Source organism: Mustela putorius, unplaced genomic scaffold (genome assembly GCF_011764305.1).
Source record: "Mustela putorius furo isolate JIRA1106 unplaced genomic scaffold, ASM1176430v1.1 tig00000174_pilon_pilon_pilon, whole genome shotgun sequence".
In the NCBI taxonomy this organism is placed as follows: Eukaryota; Metazoa; Chordata; class Mammalia; order Carnivora; family Mustelidae; genus Mustela; species Mustela putorius.
Genome location: NW_025421304.1, coordinates 32,912,851 through 32,934,030, shown reverse-complemented (window position 1 = coordinate 32,934,030; position 21,180 = coordinate 32,912,851). Strand labels below are relative to the sequence as shown.

Below are 21,180 nucleotides of genomic sequence, written 5' to 3'. Positions count from 1 at the left end.
AAGGAAGGAAGTTGCCGGAGCAGAGGCAGGAAGGGGTGTGGCGTTATCTCCTCCATGGGGAGTGAGATGAGACCACAGGGGGTGGAACAAAGGAGAAAGGAAATTCAGGAAATTCAGGAGTATCGTTTCCTAGAGGTCTGGTGGGCCAGCCAGAAGGTATTGGGTTTTGTTGTTGTTGTTGTTTGCCACTGACTCTGCCACTTAACCCTTAGGCATAGCAGGTCCCCAGACCCTTACGAAGAGTATCCGGGTACCTAAGTGAATGCCTCCATATTGGCCAGAGATCTCTGTACTCACCATTGGCCTGTCCAGTTTAGGACTCTGCTGACGATCCTGTAACCCTTGGCCTTTTCTCTAGCTACTGCTCTTCCACTTTTCAGAGACTTTCCCGATCCCTTTGAGATTTCCCAAATATTTCTCCTTCAGATAGGATCCTTCACTTTTTCCACCTCAGTCTGTCCTGAGACATTGCCAGGGCGTTTATAGAGTGAGGTACCAGAATTAAGTAGCAGTCAGAACTTCCTGAACATCCTGAGAATACTATCCTGTGTGTTACACGTTAATTACAGATTTGTTGCAGAAGGGAGAGAATTCTTTACAAGTGAGGGCTCCGGCAGTCCCCACCTGTCCCAGTGAACCACAGGGAACATCAGATTCCAGGGTGGACCCACTGCACCCATCACTGGGTGGTGGTGCAGTAAGCAGTCCCCAGCCTCCCCTTCCTGCCTACTTGGCATAAGAAACAGACAAACCCTAACAGAGCAATATTCCATAAGACTGCCAACCTGGGGGCGCCTGGGTGGCTCAGTGGGTTAAAGCCTCTGTCTTCGGCTCAGGTCATGATCCCAGGGTCCTGGGATCGAGCCCCACATGGATCTCTCTGCTCAGCGGGGCACCTGCTTCCCTTTCTCTCTCTCTGACTGCCTCTCTGCCTACTTGTGATCTCCGTCTGTCAAATAAATAAAATCTTAAAAAAAAAAAAAAAAAAAAAGACTGCCAACTTGGACTCCAGAAACTGGCAGTGGCATCAAAGACCAAAAATCAAACAGAAGACAAGGCAGGAGACTGTGCTAGATTAAAATGTAAAGGGGGCTAAGGAGACATCAGATGTAGTGCCTGGAAGGAGGCACGGGATGACTGTCAAGGCCATCTGGAGAGGCAGTGAGGGGAATGTGAGCAGGGACTTTGGACGGCACCTTTGTATTGGTGTCACAGCCTTGCATGCAATGTGAGGTGTCGTGTTGAAGTGGCATGATGTCTGCAACTTAAAAGTGGTCTCACGCCTCCAAAAAAGAACATTTAAATAGAGAAAGCAGGGGAGGGGGAGAGAGAAAGCAAATGTGACAAAATGTTGATAATGAGCGAATCTAAGCAAAGGGCATTCAGATAATAGTTGTTCTCTGCTTTCAAGTTTTCTGTCAGTGTGACATTTTTCAGACTGGAAAGTTGGGAGTTTCCGCCAGACCACACCAGAGTTGTGCTGAGAACTGCCATCGCCCACCCCTCAGAAGCCATGGTGGGATGGTCGCTCACGTTCAAGCTCACACTCAAGCTCCCGTCACCAAGCTGCAGTACAAGACCTTGTGGGTTTCCCAATAGGTTTCTCTCTGCGTCTTACCTGTGAACTGAGCACTGCAGTTCTCCAAGGAACTGGGCATCAAGGAAGGGTGGCCGGGAGGGAAGGACCTGTTCCTCCTGAACAGTCGTCTAACCTTGACCTTCTTTGAAAGGTCTGCACTAGGCAGATTAATAAAAACAAACAACAATTAAAAAAAAAAAATGGCCCTTCGTGGCAAGAGTCCCAAGCTCACCGAGCTGGCTGGTTTCAGTGGCACAATAGACCAGTAGAGGACTGTTCTTCACAGAGAAAAGGGACATTAACTTTCTCTTGGCGTGTGATACTAATAAACAGTGCCCAGCAGATCCCAGGAAGAAAAAAGCTTGCCCCAGAAAAAAAGTCCTTTTCATTGTCACTACAGAGCCCCTAACCCCAGTTACTTGTCTCAAGGTGAATGGCCTTGATTACAAGAGCGAGCAGGAGACGGTGCAGGTAGAGGAGAACACTTCATGGCTGACTGAAGGGATGGTGCGTCCTCTCCAGGAAGAGCTGTCCATGTCAGGAGAACCACGTCAGCTGGAGTGATTGGCCTTCCAGCATTAGCTGAGAGGCCAGAGCAGGGCACAAGCCGCCTCTGTGCTCCACAGACAAGGAAACAGGAGCTGGAAAGCACTTTCTATAATACATTGTTTCAGAAGAGATGAAAATCCAGGACTTTGCCACCAAAATAACCGGGTTTGTTTCAGAGACCTGTTTTAAAGATGTGGCACAGCTGAAATCAAATCGGACAGACTTGGGGCACCTGGGTGACTCAGTTGGTTAGGCAACTGCCTTTGGCTCGGGTCATGATCCCAGGGCCCTGGGATCGAGCCCCACATCAGGCTCCCTGCTGAGTGGGGACCCTGCTTCTCCCTCTCCCTCTGCTGCTCTGCCTGCTTATATCTCTCGCTCTCTCTGTCAAATAAGTAAAATTTAGAAAAAAAAAATCAGACAGACTTAAATAGACTTCATTCTTGGACTGGTGTTAAGAGCAATAGAATTGAGTGGCAGATCCTTGCTATTTGTGTAAACACTGAAGCTGCTACCATTTGCTGGCCTTTATGTCCCCTTTTGCTGAGAGATGCCACTTCGGTGGGGAAGGAAGGGCTGGCACTGTATCAACGTTAATAATAGATTCAAGAGTACTGACAATTTTCTAGCCACAAAATGTTTAAAATCTTTTGTAACTTCTTGTCCAAGTTAGTATTTTCTACTTTCCTGAGCTCAGTGTCCCATAGAATACTGCCAGCACAGTATTGGGAAGTGAACGCAACTTTAAACGTTCTCGCTGTTGTACTGCTGGCTTCCAGGCCGTTTCCCTGAGTGCTCTGGTCTTGGGCTTTGGGGCGACTGCTTAGAGATTTGCACAGGTGAGGCATGAAACTGGCCCAGGGAATCGGGCTTTGCTTTTCATTCCTACAGATTTCAGCTAAGTCCAAAGAAGGTCTAAGAGAGAACAGTGGTTCCAAGCAGACCACTCGACCGAAGAATCATCAATGCAAACTTTCTTCCCGTTTCTCAGGGAGTAGCATGCCAGTTCCAGACCCATTGTACAGCTCTGGAAAATAGTCCATGTGTGAGTTACCAAAAAAATCCACTCCTGCCTTGTAAACAGATGACAAATACTAAGGAAACTGAGTATCTGTGCCAAAGAATCTTTGTTCCAAATAATTTGCATTTTAGTGGTTATGCAAGTTACGAGACGGAAGGCATAGTGGAGCCAGGCTCTGTGTGCTGAAGTTCTAAGTAAAGGTCAGTAGCGCTTCCTTGTACGTGTGCTGACCCTATCCTTGCTGGTCCACTTCTGCACTACCTTTTCTGGCTTGTCTGTTTAAGTGCAGCATTGACTCTTTGTTACGAAAAAAAAAAAAAAACTCATTTGGATAAGCCCATTGTCAAATCACAGCGATTCAGTTCACTGAACATGTAGTATAGCAAGGCTTCATGCCACACTGTGAGTCAGGCGGCAATGAGTAAGACACGGGCGCCGTGTACAGGGAGCAGCACAACGGGAAGTGAGAATGCCGCCCCCGCCAAATTAGCAATCATAGACATTCTAGTGCGGAACGGCCCCCAGAGGCTGGTTGTCCCCAGCTCCAGCATCAGCCAAGTGGAAAGGACAGGCTGGAGGTCAAAAGCACTGAGTACTAGTCCCACATCTCCCCGTGGGAACTCGGGCAGGTTTCTTAACCTTCTTGGATCTTAGTTGACTCATCTCTGATATATGGAGGTTGAACTAAACAGCCTCTCAGGTGGTCCCTCTTTTGTGCCCTCACAGTCTGCGGTTATAATTTGTCCATATGACAGTCTCCTCTACTACATCATCGCCTCCAAGCCGGAGATCATGCCTTATATATGTGTGTGTCCCCAGTTCCAAGCACAATGTCTGGGATACAGTCATTTCTCAGTAATCTGTTGGAGGAGTACAATGAATGACGGACTCTAAATTCACTCCCAAACCTAAAATTCTGTTCTGTGGCCAGCTGGGTGCCTGAGGCCAATTTTTTAAAGACCTTGGGGAAAGATGCGCCCCTTTTCCTTGGTAGACGATTGCAGTGTCCTGTCTTCCTCCTCTTTTTCCACTTACGTACTTTTCCCGGCTCCTTTCCAGCACCTTTTTTTTTTTTTTTAAGATTTTATTTTTATTATTTATTTGACAGAGAGAGACACAGTGAGAGAGGGAACACAAACAGGGGGAATGGGAGAGGGAGAAGCAGGCTTCCCACTGAGCAGGGAGCCCAATGCGGGGCTTGATCCCAGGATCCTGGGATCATGACCTGAGCTTAAGGCAGACGATCAAGGACTGAGCCACCCAGGTGCCCCCAGCCCCTCTTGTAAATGAACAGCAGGGTCCAGAGCGTCTTGATGGTGGCTACACAACAAATCGGTTGAGTGAATCTAAGTCCACGCTTATGGGGCTGGAACAAAGACAGCGAGTTACTATTATATCTTTCTGGCAGACTCCACAGGATAGAGTTTATCACTTGGTTGCAGTGAGTTTTGTTAAACTTACATTTCTGGTGCTAAAGAGGAGTAGGAGAAGTTTTAACAAACTATCACCGTAAACCTTGAATTCAGAAAGGAAAAAGATGACTTTATTTTGCCTTTTTCTGTCCCTTTACTTTTTCGAGTCCTGAATCTTCATGTGTGAGGTCTTCATTCATGTCTAGCGTCAGCATAGAACATTGGGCTGCGTGCTGTGGAAAGGGAACTGACGATAATTGCTTATTAAGGGATGACTAGACACAATGCGTTAGAAAGAAGGGCTTGGCGCACCCGGGTAGCTCAGTCGGTTAAGTGTCTGCCTTCGGCTCAGGCCATGATCCCAGGCTCAGGCCATGATCCTGGGATCCAGTCCCGCATCGGGCTCCTTGTTCAGCAGAGAGCCTGCTTCACCTTCTGTCCTTCCACCTGCTCCTTCTCTCTCTCTCTCTCTTTCAAATAAATAAAATCTTAAAAAAAAAAAAAAAAAAGAAGAAGAAGTGTTAGTAGGAGCCTCTTTTCACCAGCGTGCCGACTGCCCTCAGCCATGCTCTTGTGGCATGAAAGCCTGCTGCTTAGAGCAGAGGCGGGCAGAGCCCATGCCGCTTGGACAGGCATAGTCTTGGGTCAGTAGAGGACTGTGACCTTCAGGAAGAGGTGGTTGAAATGTCACTGTTACATTGGAAACTAGGCAGCAAAGTGCTGGCCATGTCTGAGTATAACATTATGGGTGGAATCTGCCAGTGGGCAAGTGGATGGTACGTTTCTTTGTACTTTGCCTTGTAACAGGTGGATGAAGAGTCTCCTGAATGAGATACTGTGAGCTTCTGTGGCACAGCACACCACACTTTAGACCCAAGACCAGAAAATCCTTGACTGGGGGTTGGGAATGGTCTATCAAAGCCTACACTCCGGTCGTACTTTGCCCTCGTAGCTTAGGATCCAAAAAATAGAGAAAACTGGGCTTCTGCTGTGGTGGTGCCTCAAAATGCACCAGTTCCTGCTGACAGCAGAACGGTCTCCCCTGGAATTCTGACCTCCCCGTCTCCACAGCTGCCAGAGGCCTGGGGGAGGCTGGTGCTGATGGCCTCCCTCCTCTCTGGCAGCTCTGGGCAGCGCTGCAGTGCTCTCGGCCGTGCTGTTTCCCAGCCAAGAGAGCCGGCAGCCCTTGCCCAGAAGCTGAGGCTTTCTTGCCTGCCCCAGCTTTCCTGTATGCCCGATAGATGAACCTTCACGGCAGAGATAGGGCCGAGGTCATGGTAAATGTGCTGTCCAGAAAGCTGTGATGGAGTGATGCCAGAATTGTGCCACGGGAGCCCCATGTGAAGGGGGTGCTGAGTGAAAGCCTGCAGGGACCCCACGTGCCAGGTTCCAGGAAAAATGGGCTCTCAGTCATGATGAGCCTGTACATGTTTTGGCTACTGCTGTGAATGTGTCATTCACTTTGATTTAGCCTCAAATACAAACAAGACAGGTAATTTTGCTTTTGAGACTGTCAGATTAGGAAATCACAAACCACGTTCTTGAGCCAGTGAAGGCAGACCTGGAAGCCTTCCCTTAAAGCATCTGAGCACTGGTGACAATTTGCTGATGTTTAGCGGTGAACAAGGCAATGGGGGTGTATGGCTTTTTACTTTTCTGGAGCTGTCTTCACTGCTTTGCAGCAAAAGATCATTTTCTTAGGCTTCTCGAAGTGCTTTGTCAGAAAGGTGGTGTAATTTGGGAATACCATCAGAGCTATAGGCTAAGAGTCGGCAATGGTGTACAGAGCCTAAGGCTTGCCCAGGTAAAAGCAGAAATTCTAGATTGTTATGAGCTGATTGGTGAATGAATGGAAATAGAAATTATACCCCTTAGGATCCCCCAATTTAAAAGTGTTCTGAACACCTTTCATTTAAACTACAGAAATCTGATTCTCTGCCTCTGCTTGTTTACGTGATCTGAGTGACATTATTGAGTTCCTGCTGTTGTGCAACTCAGTCCATGTGCTGTAGAGAGATTTGGGGACCCAGAGCTTATGTGCCCTCAGAGAGAGAGGGCACGCACAGGAAAACAGTGTTGCTCCTAAAGCATCTTGTTCGATTCCCTTCAGAGCAGAATCTTAGGTAAGCCTGTTAGTGTAGGTCTTTCACTGGGAACTGTCCTTGGGAAGTAGGCATGAGGAGGTGTAGAGGGAGTGAGTTTGGGAAGGAGGGAAAGCCAATATGAGAGTGTGTTTCCAGGACTGCAAGGGTTCCTTGCAACCAGAACTTCTGAGAAGCATTCAGAGGTCCCCTTAGAATTGCCTGAGTGAGGACAGGAGGCTGGGCTCTGTAGCCACAGCCCCTGTTCTCCATGAGGGTCCTCCAGTGCCATGAATTCCCATCACCTGCCCAGGCAGTGCTTCTGACTTTAGGCAGGGTCAGAGGAGCCCCTGCAGGCAGCAGAGGAAAGCCTCAAGGTGTGTGCTTTTGGTGCATCTTGTTGGCACTGACTCTGAACTTGCACAGAATTGGCCAGTATGGCGGCAGCTGGAATCTGAGTCCTTGAGCTTCTGCTAAGGGAGGGATTGGTGCCATGATGGGAGAAGGACTGAGTGCACTAGCAACACCACCGCGGGGCATCTCATCCAGAGATTGGGGCAGGGTCCCAGGAGGCTTCCTGGAGGACGTGGCCTCTATGCTGAGATAAGACGAGATGAATGGGAGATGAACTGTAGGTTCAGGACTGTACGGTTGACGCTTAGATGGCGAGCGTAGATGTGGCGAGGGAAGATCAGGAAGAACTTCACAAGGGAAGGGGCGTAGTCTTCATTGTAAGAGCAAATAAGGAGTCAGGGAAGACACGTTGAAGCAGAAAGACACGATAAGGTTTCTGTTCTAGAAAAATCACCCTAATGACAGTATGTGGAAGGGATGTGAGGGTGAGCAGGTGAGTGAGTGTGGGACAGAAGAGAAGTCAGGAACACCAGTGGGGAGACTGCAGTTCTCCGGGCGAGAGGCTGTAGCAGGGAGAGCAGGGGACACATCATGAGTTTCTCTGTCAGCTCTCGTGCTCTGCTCCTGGTAAATACAGCCTGTGTGCATGTGCGTGTGCGTGTGCATGTGTGCATGTGCGCGTATGCTTAGATGAGAGATTGGTGTGGGGAGTGAGTTATCTAGAAACGAATTTTTAGAAGATGTGAACTGAAAGCTCATAGAGAGCCGTGTGGAAGATTGTTAAGCAAACCGGAAGGTAAAATAGCTGTGAGCAAATATCTCCGAGGAGTTCTAGCTTCGTCGTGAGACGGCACAGGGCACCGGGCTGGGAGTCAGAAAGACCTTGCTTTGTCCTGGTTCCGCGTTTTCTATTGGCTTGACCTTTGTTGTGTCACTTAACCTCTCCGAACTCTGTTTATTTGTCCAGCTCAAAATGAGAATGATGATGCCTGCCCAGCCTGTTCTGAGTCGGCGTGAAGCTATCAACCTGTGGTGGGAAATGCCCACAACAGGAGCAGACATCCTCCTGACCAGCATGATTAGGACGAGGGTGTGGAGGGTCATGGTTCAGTCCCAAGAGTCGTGTGTTCAGTGTGGACACTGGCCTGTTGGCTCACTCAGAGGCAGGAACGGGGCGTCCTTCACTGGCCCTGTGCTGCAGGGAGGTGGGGTCCAGAAGGGGTAGTGGGACACTAGATCCCCTCAAAGGCTCTTCCCGCTGTCCAGAGCTCAGCGGTCCTCCTTCATAGGCCATTGTGAGAGGACGATGAGAAAATCGTGAATAAAGCACCTGGAGAATTAGCATCGTAGGCTAGTGAAATGTATTACTATTGATGTTATCAGAAGGCCTTGTGATGCTAGCTCACAGTTGTACACGTTTGATTCTCTTACTTCCCAGGAAAACAGGAAGTCACTTCCAAACTTTCCTGCATAGTGGCATACGACAAATTTTAGTTTCCTAAAGAAACCAAGGACCATGTCCCTTCCATAGTTCTTTCCCCTAATACCACCTTCTTACTAAGTACATTCTGTTTTCCTTATTTTCTTCCTGCATTTAACAATGACTGGAAACATGTGACCTGCCAAGATTTGAACTTGGGCATGTGGAGTTTCTCCCATAGTCAATGATCGTGTCACTAACAAGGGGAAAACAGGCTGTATATTCCCTCATTTCAGGGTGAGGAATGTTCTCCACCTCCTGGGAAAACCCAGGGTTCTGACTCACAGGAGTGGAAAGGAAACTGACCTTAACAGTCATTTTGAGATACTGTGACTTTTTGCCCATCAGTGTTGGGATCTGTTTCTCTTTCTCTTACAAGCATTCCCTGGGGTTTGAGGGCACGGATGATGACTGACTCAGGGTGGCTGGCATTTATTACACCTTTACTCCGTGCCAGGTGCTGTCGTAAAGCACTTGACATAGAAAATACACTGCAGGCGCGCCTGGGTGGCTCAGTGGGTTAAGCTTCTGCCTTCGGCTCAGGTCATGATCTCAGGGTCCTGGGATTGAGCCCCACATCGGGCTCTCTGCTCAGCGGAGAGCCTGCTTCCCCCTCTCTCTCTCTGCCTGCCTCTCTGCCTGCTTGTGATCTCTGTCAAATAAATAAATAAAATCTTAAAAAAAGAAAGAAAGAAAGAAAGAAAATACACTGCAGCCCTCTGAGTCACTGTTCACTTGGTAGGTGATAGGAAGCCAGAGGAGATGCGGTTCAGTAGCCTGAAGTCACACAGTTAGAGCTGGAATATGAACGTAGGCATGTGATTCCACAGTCGTGTCTGACTCATGCTGTGCTTCTCCCTGCCTGCGAGCACAGACCTGTCCTGCAGAGCATACAGAGGGCTGCAGGGTTTCCTTTCCCTGGGTCCTTGGAGCGGTCAGAGTTGGTGGGCGGGAAAAGTGCATCCGAATTCCGACCTAGAGTGTTCTCCACAGCAGACAGAAAGTGCCCTACATACAGAAATGGTTTCCATTAAGATAAATAGCCCGAATCTAGGGGACCCCGTGCCAACCAGTAAAAGACGTGAATTAAGAGTTTGATAGTTCTAACGTGGTACACATTTCATTTTCTTCACTTTCTCCAGGTTAAAAAGATCAAGTGGCATGAGCAGCCTTTTGGGGAAAATCGGAGCCAAGAAGCAGAAGATGAGCACCCTAGAGAAGTCCAAACTGGACTGGGAGAGCTTCAAGGAGGAAGAGGGCATTGGCGAGGAGCTAGCCATCCACAATCGAGGGAAGGAGGGGTAAGAACTAGTAGATTCTACTGCTCTAAACACTCAAAAAATCTGAAGTAGTCGATTGTAGACAGGCCACCCAGTTTAAATAAGCATGCACTCCTTGTGGCGAAGCGAATTTTGTCAGTTTGTCGGCAAAGCTCTGTTTTAACGTGGGGCCGTGCTCTGGGTGAGGAAAGAGCCCTGCGGCTGCGGTATGGGAACAGCCTCGCTCTCGGGCCGATCATATTTGCCGAGCCGAGCTCACCGAATGACGGGCAGCTCCCATGCACTGTCAGTCACCTCGTTTGTCACATGTTCACATCTGGCTCGCCGTATCAGCCTTGGCCTGATCAGAGTGATTCGGTCTTCTGAGAAGCCAGACCGGCCCCAGGCTTCCAGAGCAGAGCCAACAGAGTGCCTGGATGTTGTCGTCTTACTGCAGGTTGTTCCTGTCCGTGTCATTGTGGCCCAGGCTGGGGCTCCAACCTGCATGACCTGCCAGCCCTCCCACGGCCCCTGGCTGTCGCTTGCACCCCTCCTCTTCACTTCGGAATACGAAGAGGCTGTCGATACTCTCTGTAGTCCAGAATATCGAGAGAGGCAGTGTTTAGTGAGCACTTAGGAACCTCAGGAGGAGCTAAGAAGCAAAGTTACTGCAGAACAGGGTCTGTGGCTCGAGGTCATCACTCCCTTCTGCTAACAGTGGAAAGTGTCATGTGGCTGTCAGTCTGGGTCCTCCCTGCCCCAGCCCCTCGCCGGGACGGGCTCTCCCTGCAGCACACAGAGCATTTCTGAAGCTCAGCTCCTTTGCCTGCGAATTGGGGTAATGATACTGCACTGGGGGTGAGTGTGAGGCTCTCCTGATAACGTGTGTAGCACGTGTATGACGCATACTTGTAATGCACATGGAGCACATAGCATGCTTTGCCTACATTAAGTGGTAGTCATTTGGCTCTATGTCAGCTAAGTTATAATGCAGACAGGTGAGGGTTTATTTTCTGGCTCATGTTTCTAACTTTGGCTTCGAGGTTATTTGAATGAACTTAGAAGCTGATCAGTATGTTTAAAAATTTTTTCTGTTAAATGACTTTATGGACTTGGTTCACCATCAGACTTCTGAATCAGTGTGTCAAAGATGGAATGCCACAGGGCAGAGGCAGAAGTGCCAGAGTCCTCTGACGAAGGCCTAGGACAAAACACAGACAGGAGCTGCTGTTACTAGAGAAGGGCTCTGAGGTCTACCCCAGACCTCTTCATCTTTGACTCTGCTCTGGTTGCTCACAGCTCGTTCCTCTTCTCCACGTTTGCCCGATGATCTTAGGCAGCAGGGACCTTAGTGTGTATGACGCTTTATTGGTCCTCTGAGTATTGATTATATGGGTCGGACAATGTTCTTTCTGCTCAGGTTGATAGAGGTCTTATAAAAGTAGGGAGTGGTGCTGTTGAAGATAAGCAGAGCTAATAATACGTAGACTGGAAGAGAAAACAAGAGTAAAAGGACATCTGCCCAATGATGAGGACTTTTCAGGCAATGGAAAATCACGTAACTGGGTTCAGGAACTACTAACAGCTTTTAAGTGCCCTGCTTTCCCCACCTTTTCTGAGATTCTTACCCGCACCAGACGATTCAACCCATCTGATTGTGTTTTTCCAGTGTAGATCTGATGACTTCTTTGCTCTGCCTTGGGCTCTTCTCACCTTCCCTCTAATGCCCACCCCCACACCTCCACTCACTTGCCTTTCCTGGCTTTTGCAAGAAGATTAAAGGGGCCCAACCCTCCAGGGAACAGGGTGTAGCTCGGGCTCTTACCTCGGCTTAGCAGGAGAATCGTCCTGGGGGGCTGGTTTCAGAGTTGGGGTGACAAGGCCACTCCTACCTAGAGCTGCTGAATTGAGAGTCACAGAGACTTGTATCTTTAACTCACTCCTCGGGTGCTTCTGATGCACAGCCAGGGCTGAGAATCACTAGACTGTAGCTTCGAAATTCTAGCGATGAGAGCAAGAGCTGCCGGCTGAGCCTTTCCAACACATACATAACTAGAGAGCCAAGTTCCAAACCCGGAATGTCAAGAAGGCAAGAAGATTTCTCCAGAGAAGTGTGCCCAGTGAGTGCCACAGTGTTGAAGGAAAGGAAGGACAAGAACCAAACCTGTAAGGTCTGTCTGGGCAGAGGCAAGTCAGGCCCCCGAATTCTCTTACACAAATGGCAGCCACAGCAAAGGCACTACCAGAGAGGGGATACTCTGAGAGAGTATGTAGAGAGTCCCAAGGGCATCCCCTAGAGTAAAAGTCCTCTTTGCTGAAGCCAAGAAACCAAGAAGTGGGGAAGTCATACTTGGTACCATCTCAGCAGAACTCCCTATGAGTGTTGATTGAATTCTGCTGTCTATAAGACCTTTTCACAAGTACCCAAATTAAATTGATCTCTTATACAAGAATTCAAGTCATAAAGGGTGGTAAAAATATTCCTGTTACACAGTCCTGAGTAAAATAAGTTTGGATTGAGAGTAAAAGCTTGTATCATGCTTTTTATGTTTTGGTACTAACTCCAATTCAGTCAGTGCTAACACATCTTTCCCTTTGTAAGGACCGGATAGAATTTGAAGCGTGTTGGTCAGTGTTGGGTTATCATCATCCAGGTATTTTAAAGGCAGTTTTGCCATCTTGAAATACACACACAAGCATCTACCAGGTAGAGGGGAGTGCCAGAGGGCTGCAGAAAGGGAAAGGCTGTTGAAGGCAGGACAAGGAAGTCATAAATAGAAAGAAGGATTATTTCAGGTGTGGTCACCTCCATCTGGGGACAAAAGGGTTTTAGTAGGCAGATTACCTCACCTTTCTTTGGAGGAGGAAGGCCCATGTGACATATAACCTTATCGGTGCTGACCAGAAAATTCCTGACTGACCGGTGAAAGGTTACATTCCTGGAGGGTTGAAGTTGCAGTGAAGTTAGGTATTAAGTCTGGGTCGACTGACGGGATTTTAACCTACGTGACACCATTTTGGGCCTCAGGTTTTTAACAGTTTATAGATGGGGATACTCTTTAGCAATTGGAACGACAAATAAATTTCAATAACAGGGTAACGCCGAGTTCACACAGCATGATCTCATTTATAGAAAGGTCTAAAACAGGCAAAAGTAGTGCATCTGTTGACTCACTTTGTGAAAGAAAGTCACAGAAGAATTCACAGTATAAGTCTATTTATGTCAAGTTCAGAATCAGGCACAGCTAGGCCATGACGTTGAGAGCACAGAGCCTTCAAATGCAAGCAAGTTCGCACCTGGCAGGGCTGGCATTGGCGGGAGAGTTAGGCAGGGGCCTCCTCCGGGCTTCCTGCATTCCGTTTCTTCATCTGCCGATGGCCACGTGAGCACTTGCTTTGTGATGGGGCGTTTGCCTTCCCCATTTTATTCACTTTAATCTGTGTGTTACATTTTTTTTTTTTAAGATTTTATTTATTTATCAGAGAGAGAGAGGGAGAGAGAGCGAGCACAGGCAGACAGAGTGGCAGGCAGAGGGAGAAGCAGGCTCCCTGCTGAGCAAGGAGCCCGATGTGGGACTCGATCCCAGGACGCTGGGATCATGACCTGAGCCGAAGGCAGCTGCTTAACCAACTGAGCCACCCAGGCGTCCCCATTTTTTTTTTTTTTTAAAGATTTTATTTATTTATTTGACAGAGAACACAAGTAGGCAGAGAGAGAGAGAGAGAGAAGCAGGCTCTGCACTGAGCAGAGAGCCCGATGTGGGGCTCAATCCCCGGACCCTGGGATCATGACCTGGGCTGAAGGCAGAGGCCTTAACCCACTGAGCCACCCAGGCGCCCCTGTGTGGTACATTTTATGGCAAAACTGAATTGACACTGGGGCGCCTGGGTGGTGCAGTTGGTCAGGTGTCCGACTCTTGATTTCAGCTCAGGTCACGATCTCAGGGTGTGAGATCAAGCCCTGTATTGGGCTCTTCACTCCGTGGGGAGTCTGCTAGAGACTTTCTCTCCTTCTGCCCCTCCCCACCCCAACTCGCTCGTGTGCTCCATCTCTCTCTCTGTCTCTCTCAGATTAATCTAAAAAAAAGAAAACTGCAGTGGAATTTAAATCCTGGCTCTGCTACCAATCTGCCGTGTGCTGTAGCCCATGTCTTCGTCTGTAAAGCAGAAACTCTTCAGTAGGCTACACCTCTCAAGTTTATGAGGAGAATTAAATGAGAACAGGAGTTGTCTGGTGTGTGTATAAATACCAGGAGTCCTCTGCTCACTCTTCTCTCTCCCATCTGCCGTTCCTGACCACACTGTCGGGGCGTCACTGCAGTTGGGAAGCTGGTGCCTTATTCCTTTAAATCCCCTCAGGATGCCTTCCTGTCAACCCTTCAGGAATGCTTTCCACAGAGGTGACAAATATGGCTTGGGGGCATGTCCTTCCAGCCTCCCTGGCTAGTCCCTCTTCCTTCCCTGGGCTTTAAACTTGGGAAGTCCCAGGGCTGAGCTCTGGGCAGCCGTCTGTCCTTGCATTCCCTGCAGACCACCCCCGCCCTGCAGAGCTCACTAGTTCCGTGGCTTAGGTGCTGCATTCTGCTGATGAGTCCCAGAAGAGCTCTCCCCTGCGCAGTCGTTCCACTGAGCTCCAGACTCCCATACCAACTGTTGGGTTGACATCTCCATTCGATGTCCGAGACACACAGCAAACTTAGCCTGCAAAACCAAATACTTGCCCTTCTTTCCATGAACTCTCTTTCCTCAGACTTCTCAGAAAATGACACCATTACCATCCCCCAACTGTTAAAAACCTAAGAGTCATGCTTGCTTTCCTCTTTCAGTTCACATGCTGCAAAGCCAGTAGACAGTTGTATCGTAAAATACTTTAGTCCATGCTCTCCAACCAGCCCCACTGCCATGACTCTAGTACAGGCCATAGACATCTGTCGTGCTCCCTCCTTCTGTCTGTCCATCCCCTTCCCTCCCTGCTCCCCCACAGTAGCTAGTAGGATTTTTTTAATGCAAACTACTTTTCCTCTGTTCCCTGCTGGAGGCCCCCAGCAGCCCTAGCAGTCAGTGTTCAGCTCCTTCCCCTAGCATCCTAGGCCCTTCCAGAGCTTTCCCCACCCACCTCATGCCCCGTTCTGCCCTGCTTATGATGGCTCAGCCCCTCTAGGGCTCCTCCAGCTCCTTCTCCATGGTGGCACACTCTTGTCACTCAGGGTTTGATTTGGATACCACTCTGGAATACCACCCCCCCGCAGGAGCCGTCAGTCATATCACTGTGTTGGAGTGTGTCGTCATCTCCTATTTCGTATGCAGTGAGCCTCCACCAGCACCCAGAGGAGGACCCCGCACAGAGCAGGTACTGAGCCATCTCACTGTCTAGATGCTGACCCAGTGGCCCCCAGACGGTCATGACTTTGTTATGGAACCCAGTGAGATAAGAATCAGCCCCTCCAGAGAAGGGGGTACAATCGCTCCATCAGAGTGTCTCTGCCCAGGCATCCTTTCCAGGCAGGAGAGTTGTTTAAAATACCCGTACCCAAGACGGTCAGTCATCTACCCAGCAAAGAGCCGCTGCTCTTGCCCTGAGCCCCAGCCCCTCCGGCCAGCCCAGCATTTCGGGAGCAGCGTTTGGCACTTGCTGCCTCCAGCCCCATCCCTGACCACACAGCTTCCCCGCAGCGGGCACGGCCAGCTGAGCCAGAGGCCAGCAGGCCTGCGTGGCACAGTGCCTAAGCGGAATGCAGGCCTGGGCTTGGCTGCCGCTGGCAAGCAAATTGAAGGTCAGGGAAGGTCAGCTGAAGGTCAGGGAGCAAGATGTTTGGAAACCAGGTGTGTTTGTGATGTGGAGAGGCATGAAGGAGAGCCCACAGAAAATCGTTTTTTCTCCAGTCTCCCTCCATGACCCCAGGAGTCATGCTCTCAGCACCAGCGTCTGGTGAAATGGGAGGAAAGCAGGGGAGAAACTTCGTTAAAGTCACCATTCTTCTACTTTGGGCCTCAAGAGGTTTCCAGGTCACATACTCTCCCTCCTTGTTGGCCTGGATCTCAAACAGTTGGTATCAGAAAAGTAATTTGGGTCGGAAGATCAAAAGATGCCAGAACCTGTTGTATCTAACCTGGTTCTGAAAGGAAAAGTTAGAAAGTCCCTTGGGTTTTGGTGCTATTAGCATGTTTGATTAATGAAAGTAAAGAGCCACTTCCTCGTAAATGGGCCACACAGAGCAGTAGTGGCAGGAAGGGATGATGTCCCCCACCCACAGCCCCCTGCTCCCCAGTGTACTGGGCCCAATCAGGCTGGGTCCCCAGGAGTGCCAGGCCCAGGCCAGAAAGGTACCCCTGCTCTCATCAGCTGATGCTTGTGTTCTGGCGCTGTAACCCACTTAGGGTGCCTGAAAACCTCCTGAAGCACGATTTAAGTAGGCCATCTACCTGGGCCACCTTGGAGGAGGCGGCCTGTCCCACAAACCCTTTGTCTCCTGGCCCCTGCTGCAGCTGTCCCGCGGTGTGAGGCTTGGTAGTGACGCTGTCAGGTCAGAAATGGGAAGCGAGAACCCTCAGTCTCAGCTGCTCTTTATTGTTTACAGAGCCCTTCCCACAGGCTCACTGCACTGTCCTCGGGGTACTATCATTTTTATTCCTGTTTGACAGAGAAGAAAAATAAGGCACGGAAATTACGTATCTTGCCCAATGCAAACAAATAGTAAATATCAGAGCCGCTCTCATCCTCAGCGCCTTTCCTGTCTCGGCCGGTGGTAGGGGAGACAGGGGAGAGGGTGGTCCATGTCCGATAGAAGTTTGGTTCCTGGGCAGCTCTTGGCCGATTGCTGTTAGCAGCTGCACATGGCTCTGAATGGGGAGATGAAGTCGCCAGGCCCGCCTTGATGGCCTTTGTCTGGGTCGCCCTCGAGAATTCACTTGTGTTCTGCACACGTGCCCCTCCTGGCTGCATGAATCCTCCCCTTAACCTGAGCTCTGCCTGCACCTGCCTGCGTAGCCCCCAGCCTGGCTTCAGTCTTGAGAGTCTCCCAAGTCGGCTGGACCTGGCACCGCTCCAGGAACCGGCCAGGCCGTCATTCATGCTCGGTGAGATCCTCATTGAAGTCTCACTTCCTCCTTCGAGGACAATCAAGAAGAAGGACCATAAATGCTCAAAGCCGCATACTTCCTCTTTCTTCCCTCCACGCACTCTGACAGATAGCGCTGGGTAGTGATTCTCTTAAAACACGTCCTAAATTCCTCTCTAGCCACGGTGCACCCCTTTCTTTCCTGCTGAACTTCAAGGGGCAGTTAGGGCTATCAAAGTACTGATTCCCATCTCGACCTTCACCCAGGGCTGGGGAACCACGGTGGGGGAGGACAGTGGTTATAGTGTGGCCGAGCCCTTCGGTCCATTTTGGTTAACAGCCCCCTCTGGAGAATCACGGCCCCCTTGGTGATGCGTGGAAGGCAAGCGAGTTGTCAGCTGTCTGCTTCCCCGCCGCAGCCCGCCTTGCCTTCTCTCTTTATCAAAAGGGGGTCCATGGTGTCTGTGGCTTTCCTGTCTGCCGGGGAACTTGAAATTTCCATTTAGCCAGGCGTCCTGTGTTTCAGTGGCTAAATCTGATGGCTAAATCAATGACATACATCTGAGGGCTTACATCAAAGCCAGGAGCAGGTCCTACTGTTTGTTTCCAGCCATTCTGGCCTCTGATTGGCAGTGTGGACACACCAGCTTATTCCTGATCCCTGACCTGGTCGCTGATAATACCCATCAAGAGACCTGGCTGCTCCCCTCGGGGATCTGTTGTCCTCAGGACCCTGGCAGAAGCTGGCTTCCCAATACGACAGTGACAGCATTAGCTGCCGTTTTCTGGAGCATCTGCTCCCGACAGTGGACAGTGTCATTCAGTGCACACAGCAGCCCTCCGGTGTGTGGATGGTGATTCGTTTTCTTTTCTTCTCTTGGCAGATTAGGAAACAGAATTGGCAGAGTTATGTGGTTTTTGCAGTGTCCCACAGCTGGCCAGTGGCAGTCAGGGTTTGAACTCAGAGCCACCTCCGCCTCTGCGGGAAGTTGTAGGGATGGGCCACAGCTCGCAGGGCAGCCCAGGAGGGCAAGCAGGCCCCGAACCCAGCCAAGGAATACAGGCTCCTGAGCCTGCTAACATTCTCGCCGTAAACATAATGACCTTGTAATGACAGATGCACATTTTACACAGTGTAACAAAAGAAAAATGAGTGCAGAGATTCAATTATGTCTGCTATTTTCAATGGCAGTTTTGCTCTCTCAATAGATTAATTAGCAGAAGAGACCCCCCAACCCCCGCGCCGGGCAGAGCACGGCCCACTTTGTGGCAAGAAGGTACATTAAAATGCAGCTGTGTCTCATTAAGCTGCCAGCTGCTGCTCCTCTGCCCGCTTCTGCCCTGCGCCTCCTTCCTTCCCATCCCGCCGGGGAGGACCTGGGGAAGCCGTGTCTGCTGAACCTGGCCCCGGATGCCGAGCACAGGCCTTTTAAGGGGCCCCTGTAGGTGGACTCTGAGTGGCCGCTCTGGCTCTCATTCCCCTAGAGAAACTTAGCGGAGGCCTCTTCTGGACCCAAGTGGGCAGAGGACACTGGAGAGGAGCAGGGGAAGGAAGGAGAGCACTGAAGGCAGTGGAATCCCTTTAAAGTGAGCACTTTATGTGCCCACCAGAGCGTCAAGACAGCCCCAGAAAGCCGTTCCTACAAAGCCCTGTTTCTTCCATTGTCAGATGCTCCGTTTCTCGGTTTGGCTCCTGCCTACCGTAGATAGGCAGGATGTGTATTTCCTCTCCCCGACCATCTCAGCCCACCACCGGGACCAAGAAACACGGCCTCGCTCTTCTACTCTTGAGAAAAATGAGGCTGAGAGATGTTGAGCCCTTGACCAGCGTGGCCCAGCTGATGGGTAACAGAGGCCCCCACGGAGTCCACGCTTGACTCAGCCTGTGTTCTTCTGTACCTAAAACCTTGTTACAACTACCGCGTGTTCCTGCCGCCGAACCCCCAGACAGGTGGTTGCTTTCTCTTTCCCATTTTACTTGCAGTGACCTCGGAGCCAGAAGCATCGTTGTTTAGACCAAATGCGAGTGGTTTGGATGTTCCTGGGCGAGTTGTGGGTGGTCATTCCGGGCATCAGCTGTGGTCATCTGTTTGCATTTGCTCTAACTTGGGGAGCCCACCGGTCAAGGGGATACCTGGGGGCCGGACAGTGAAGGGGAGACTGTTTTCTCCTACAGAAGTCTGCTCACAAACTTCTTTATATTTTCTTTAGGTACATTGAACGGAAGGCTTTTCTAGACCGAGTGGACCACAGGCAGTTTGAAATCGAGCGAGATCTCCGGCTGAGCAAAATGAAACCCTGATGTTAATGCGGGAAACCAATAGCAGCTTAATCCTGTTTACAATGTGAGCTTCTGGTGCGTCTGTGAAATGTTTCCGGTGTTTCTCATCCAACTGTTTCCCAGCAAGGTCTTTTTTCTACGTTGAATTTCTGTCTTTGTATCTTGACCTCACGTGGTTTCATCCATTTTACTTTTAAAAGTTTGTCCTTGAAAAAAATAAAAATAAATTTGGTCCTGCGATAGGCTGGTGAAGATGAGGACAGCACCGGCCTTCCCTTCGTTCTCCCGCGAAGGCCACCAGCCAGGCCTACACGGCCCAGCCTGCCTGCTCTGGCCCCCGGGAGGAGAGCCGGTCACCCTAGGTGGATTTCTGGGGCCTGTTCTGGAGTCAGCCTTGCCCCAGAGACCAAGGGAGGGAGGCTCCCGAGGGTGGGAGGAATACCAAGTCCCTGATCCGCGGCTGCTTCTCTTCTGCCCTCTTCCTCTCTCTGAACGGGATTCCCACCTACAAGTGTAAGGTTAGGCTGAAAATAAGCATGTATTATTGCTGAATTAGAGACATTTGTTTCCTCTTCCCAAAGTTTCAAGTCAGTTTAAGATGTGCCCCCACCTCAATAATTCTTTTGTCAAAGAAGACTGCAGAAGACTTTTGTATACTCCTTAGGAAAATTTAAATTCCAAACTTAATAGTAATAAAGTAGTAACCCCCACAGTTTGCTTTTGGGGTATGTTTATCAGGGTGTCCTGAGTAACATGGACAGGTTTAGGGGAAGGTAGTGTTCCGAAGACTGGGAGCGAGTCCCTGCCTGCACACGTACCAGCCTTGTGACCTTGACCCAGCTGGGCTTTCTGAGCCTGTGTTTTCTAGTCTGCACATGGTACGAGGAACACCACTACCTCATAGTAAGGTTGAGATGAGCTAATGAGATACCTGGGGTTCCCCCATCCAGTCCTCGGATACATGGTCAGAAGCTCATGGCAACCAAGCCCTCATCCTCAACACTACTTAGTTAGGGGGCCATGGACCTTACTACTCAGCAAGGTAGTTTACTGGCTGCAGTGGAACACATTGTCTGTTTACATCCACTCCAATGAAGGATTTTTGAAGTGGCCAGAGAGCCCTTCAGGCCAGCATCAGAACAGGTGGCTGTGAGGCCTCGGTTACAGTCCTGTGCCGGATACAGGAGTAACGGGGAAGTCCTGCAAGGGAAGACAAGGCAGCACTCTGGTCAGGGCAGGGACATCCAGACCCGCAGAAGCCACAGCCCAGACTGAGACGCCAGTCCGGCCGCGTGGCCTCCTCCAGGCATCGTCCTCTGCTCACTGCCCCTCACCTTCCGGGTCCTGAGGCCTCCAGCCCGCGCTCCCTCCCGCAATTCTTCGTCTCAGCTGCCAGGCCGCAGCAGCAGTGCGAGAGCTCGTGCCTTGGGGTTGAGAAATGATCTGGAATCTCCACAAATAAACGGCGCTGAGCCCATCGCAAGTTAGGGTTTTAGTTCCTTAGCAAATCTTCACGCCTTTGAAGCCACCGAGATTAGGAGAGCAGCTGCAAGAGCACCCTGGGTTCTTGGCGCGGTGGGTTTGCTATTCTTGCTGTGCTCCAAGGTGCGGAGCGAGAAGGCGGACGAGTCAGGGAGCACAGTAAAGTGTTTGCTCCTCAGTTTCTGTCCGCGAGCTGACCCTCACACAGGCGTCCCTGCTGGGCCCTGCATTAGATGAAGTTGACAGCCGCACAATGTTTGTTCCTTTCTGCCGGCTCGACTTAGTGGGTCTTTTCCCAGCAGGTTTGCTGCACACATCTGATCTCCGCTCGGTGACTTTTTACACATCCGCGTCTTTTAGAAAGCCCCCCCACTCCCCAGTCCTGCGTGGCCACCACCAGCCATCAGACTGCGGGAGGCTCTGGGCTCATCAGGGCCCCACTGACCCCTCCCTGTAGACTGGGCAGGCTGCCGCAAGCAGAAGCAGTGGGGTTCTTGTATAACAAAACAGCAAGCACCGTAAGCAAGTTGAGAGAAGCCCACTCTTTACTCTCCAAAGCCACGTGCAGGCCTTCCTGACACCCTGGAACCATGTGTCTTCCACTAAGTGGAAAATAAACTCCAA

The 21,180-nt window shown here is 50.3% G+C and overlaps 1 protein-coding gene across 1 annotated transcript in view; it reads left to right on the top strand.

Moving 5' to 3' along the window:
* The window catches only part of CFDP1 (craniofacial development protein 1), a 126,309-nt gene extending 106,978 nt beyond the window's left edge, over window positions 1–19,331 (top strand). Inside the window, exons 6-7 of the mRNA XM_004753987.3 lie at window positions 9,619–9,777; window positions 19,005–19,331. Coding sequence (XP_004754044.2) covers window positions 9,619–9,777; window positions 19,005–19,095 — 250 coding nt within the window. The 3' untranslated portion in view covers window positions 19,096–19,331. The remainder of the gene's footprint in view (window positions 1–9,618; window positions 9,778–19,004) is intronic.
* The last annotated feature ends 1,849 nt before the right edge of the window (window positions 19,332–21,180 follow it).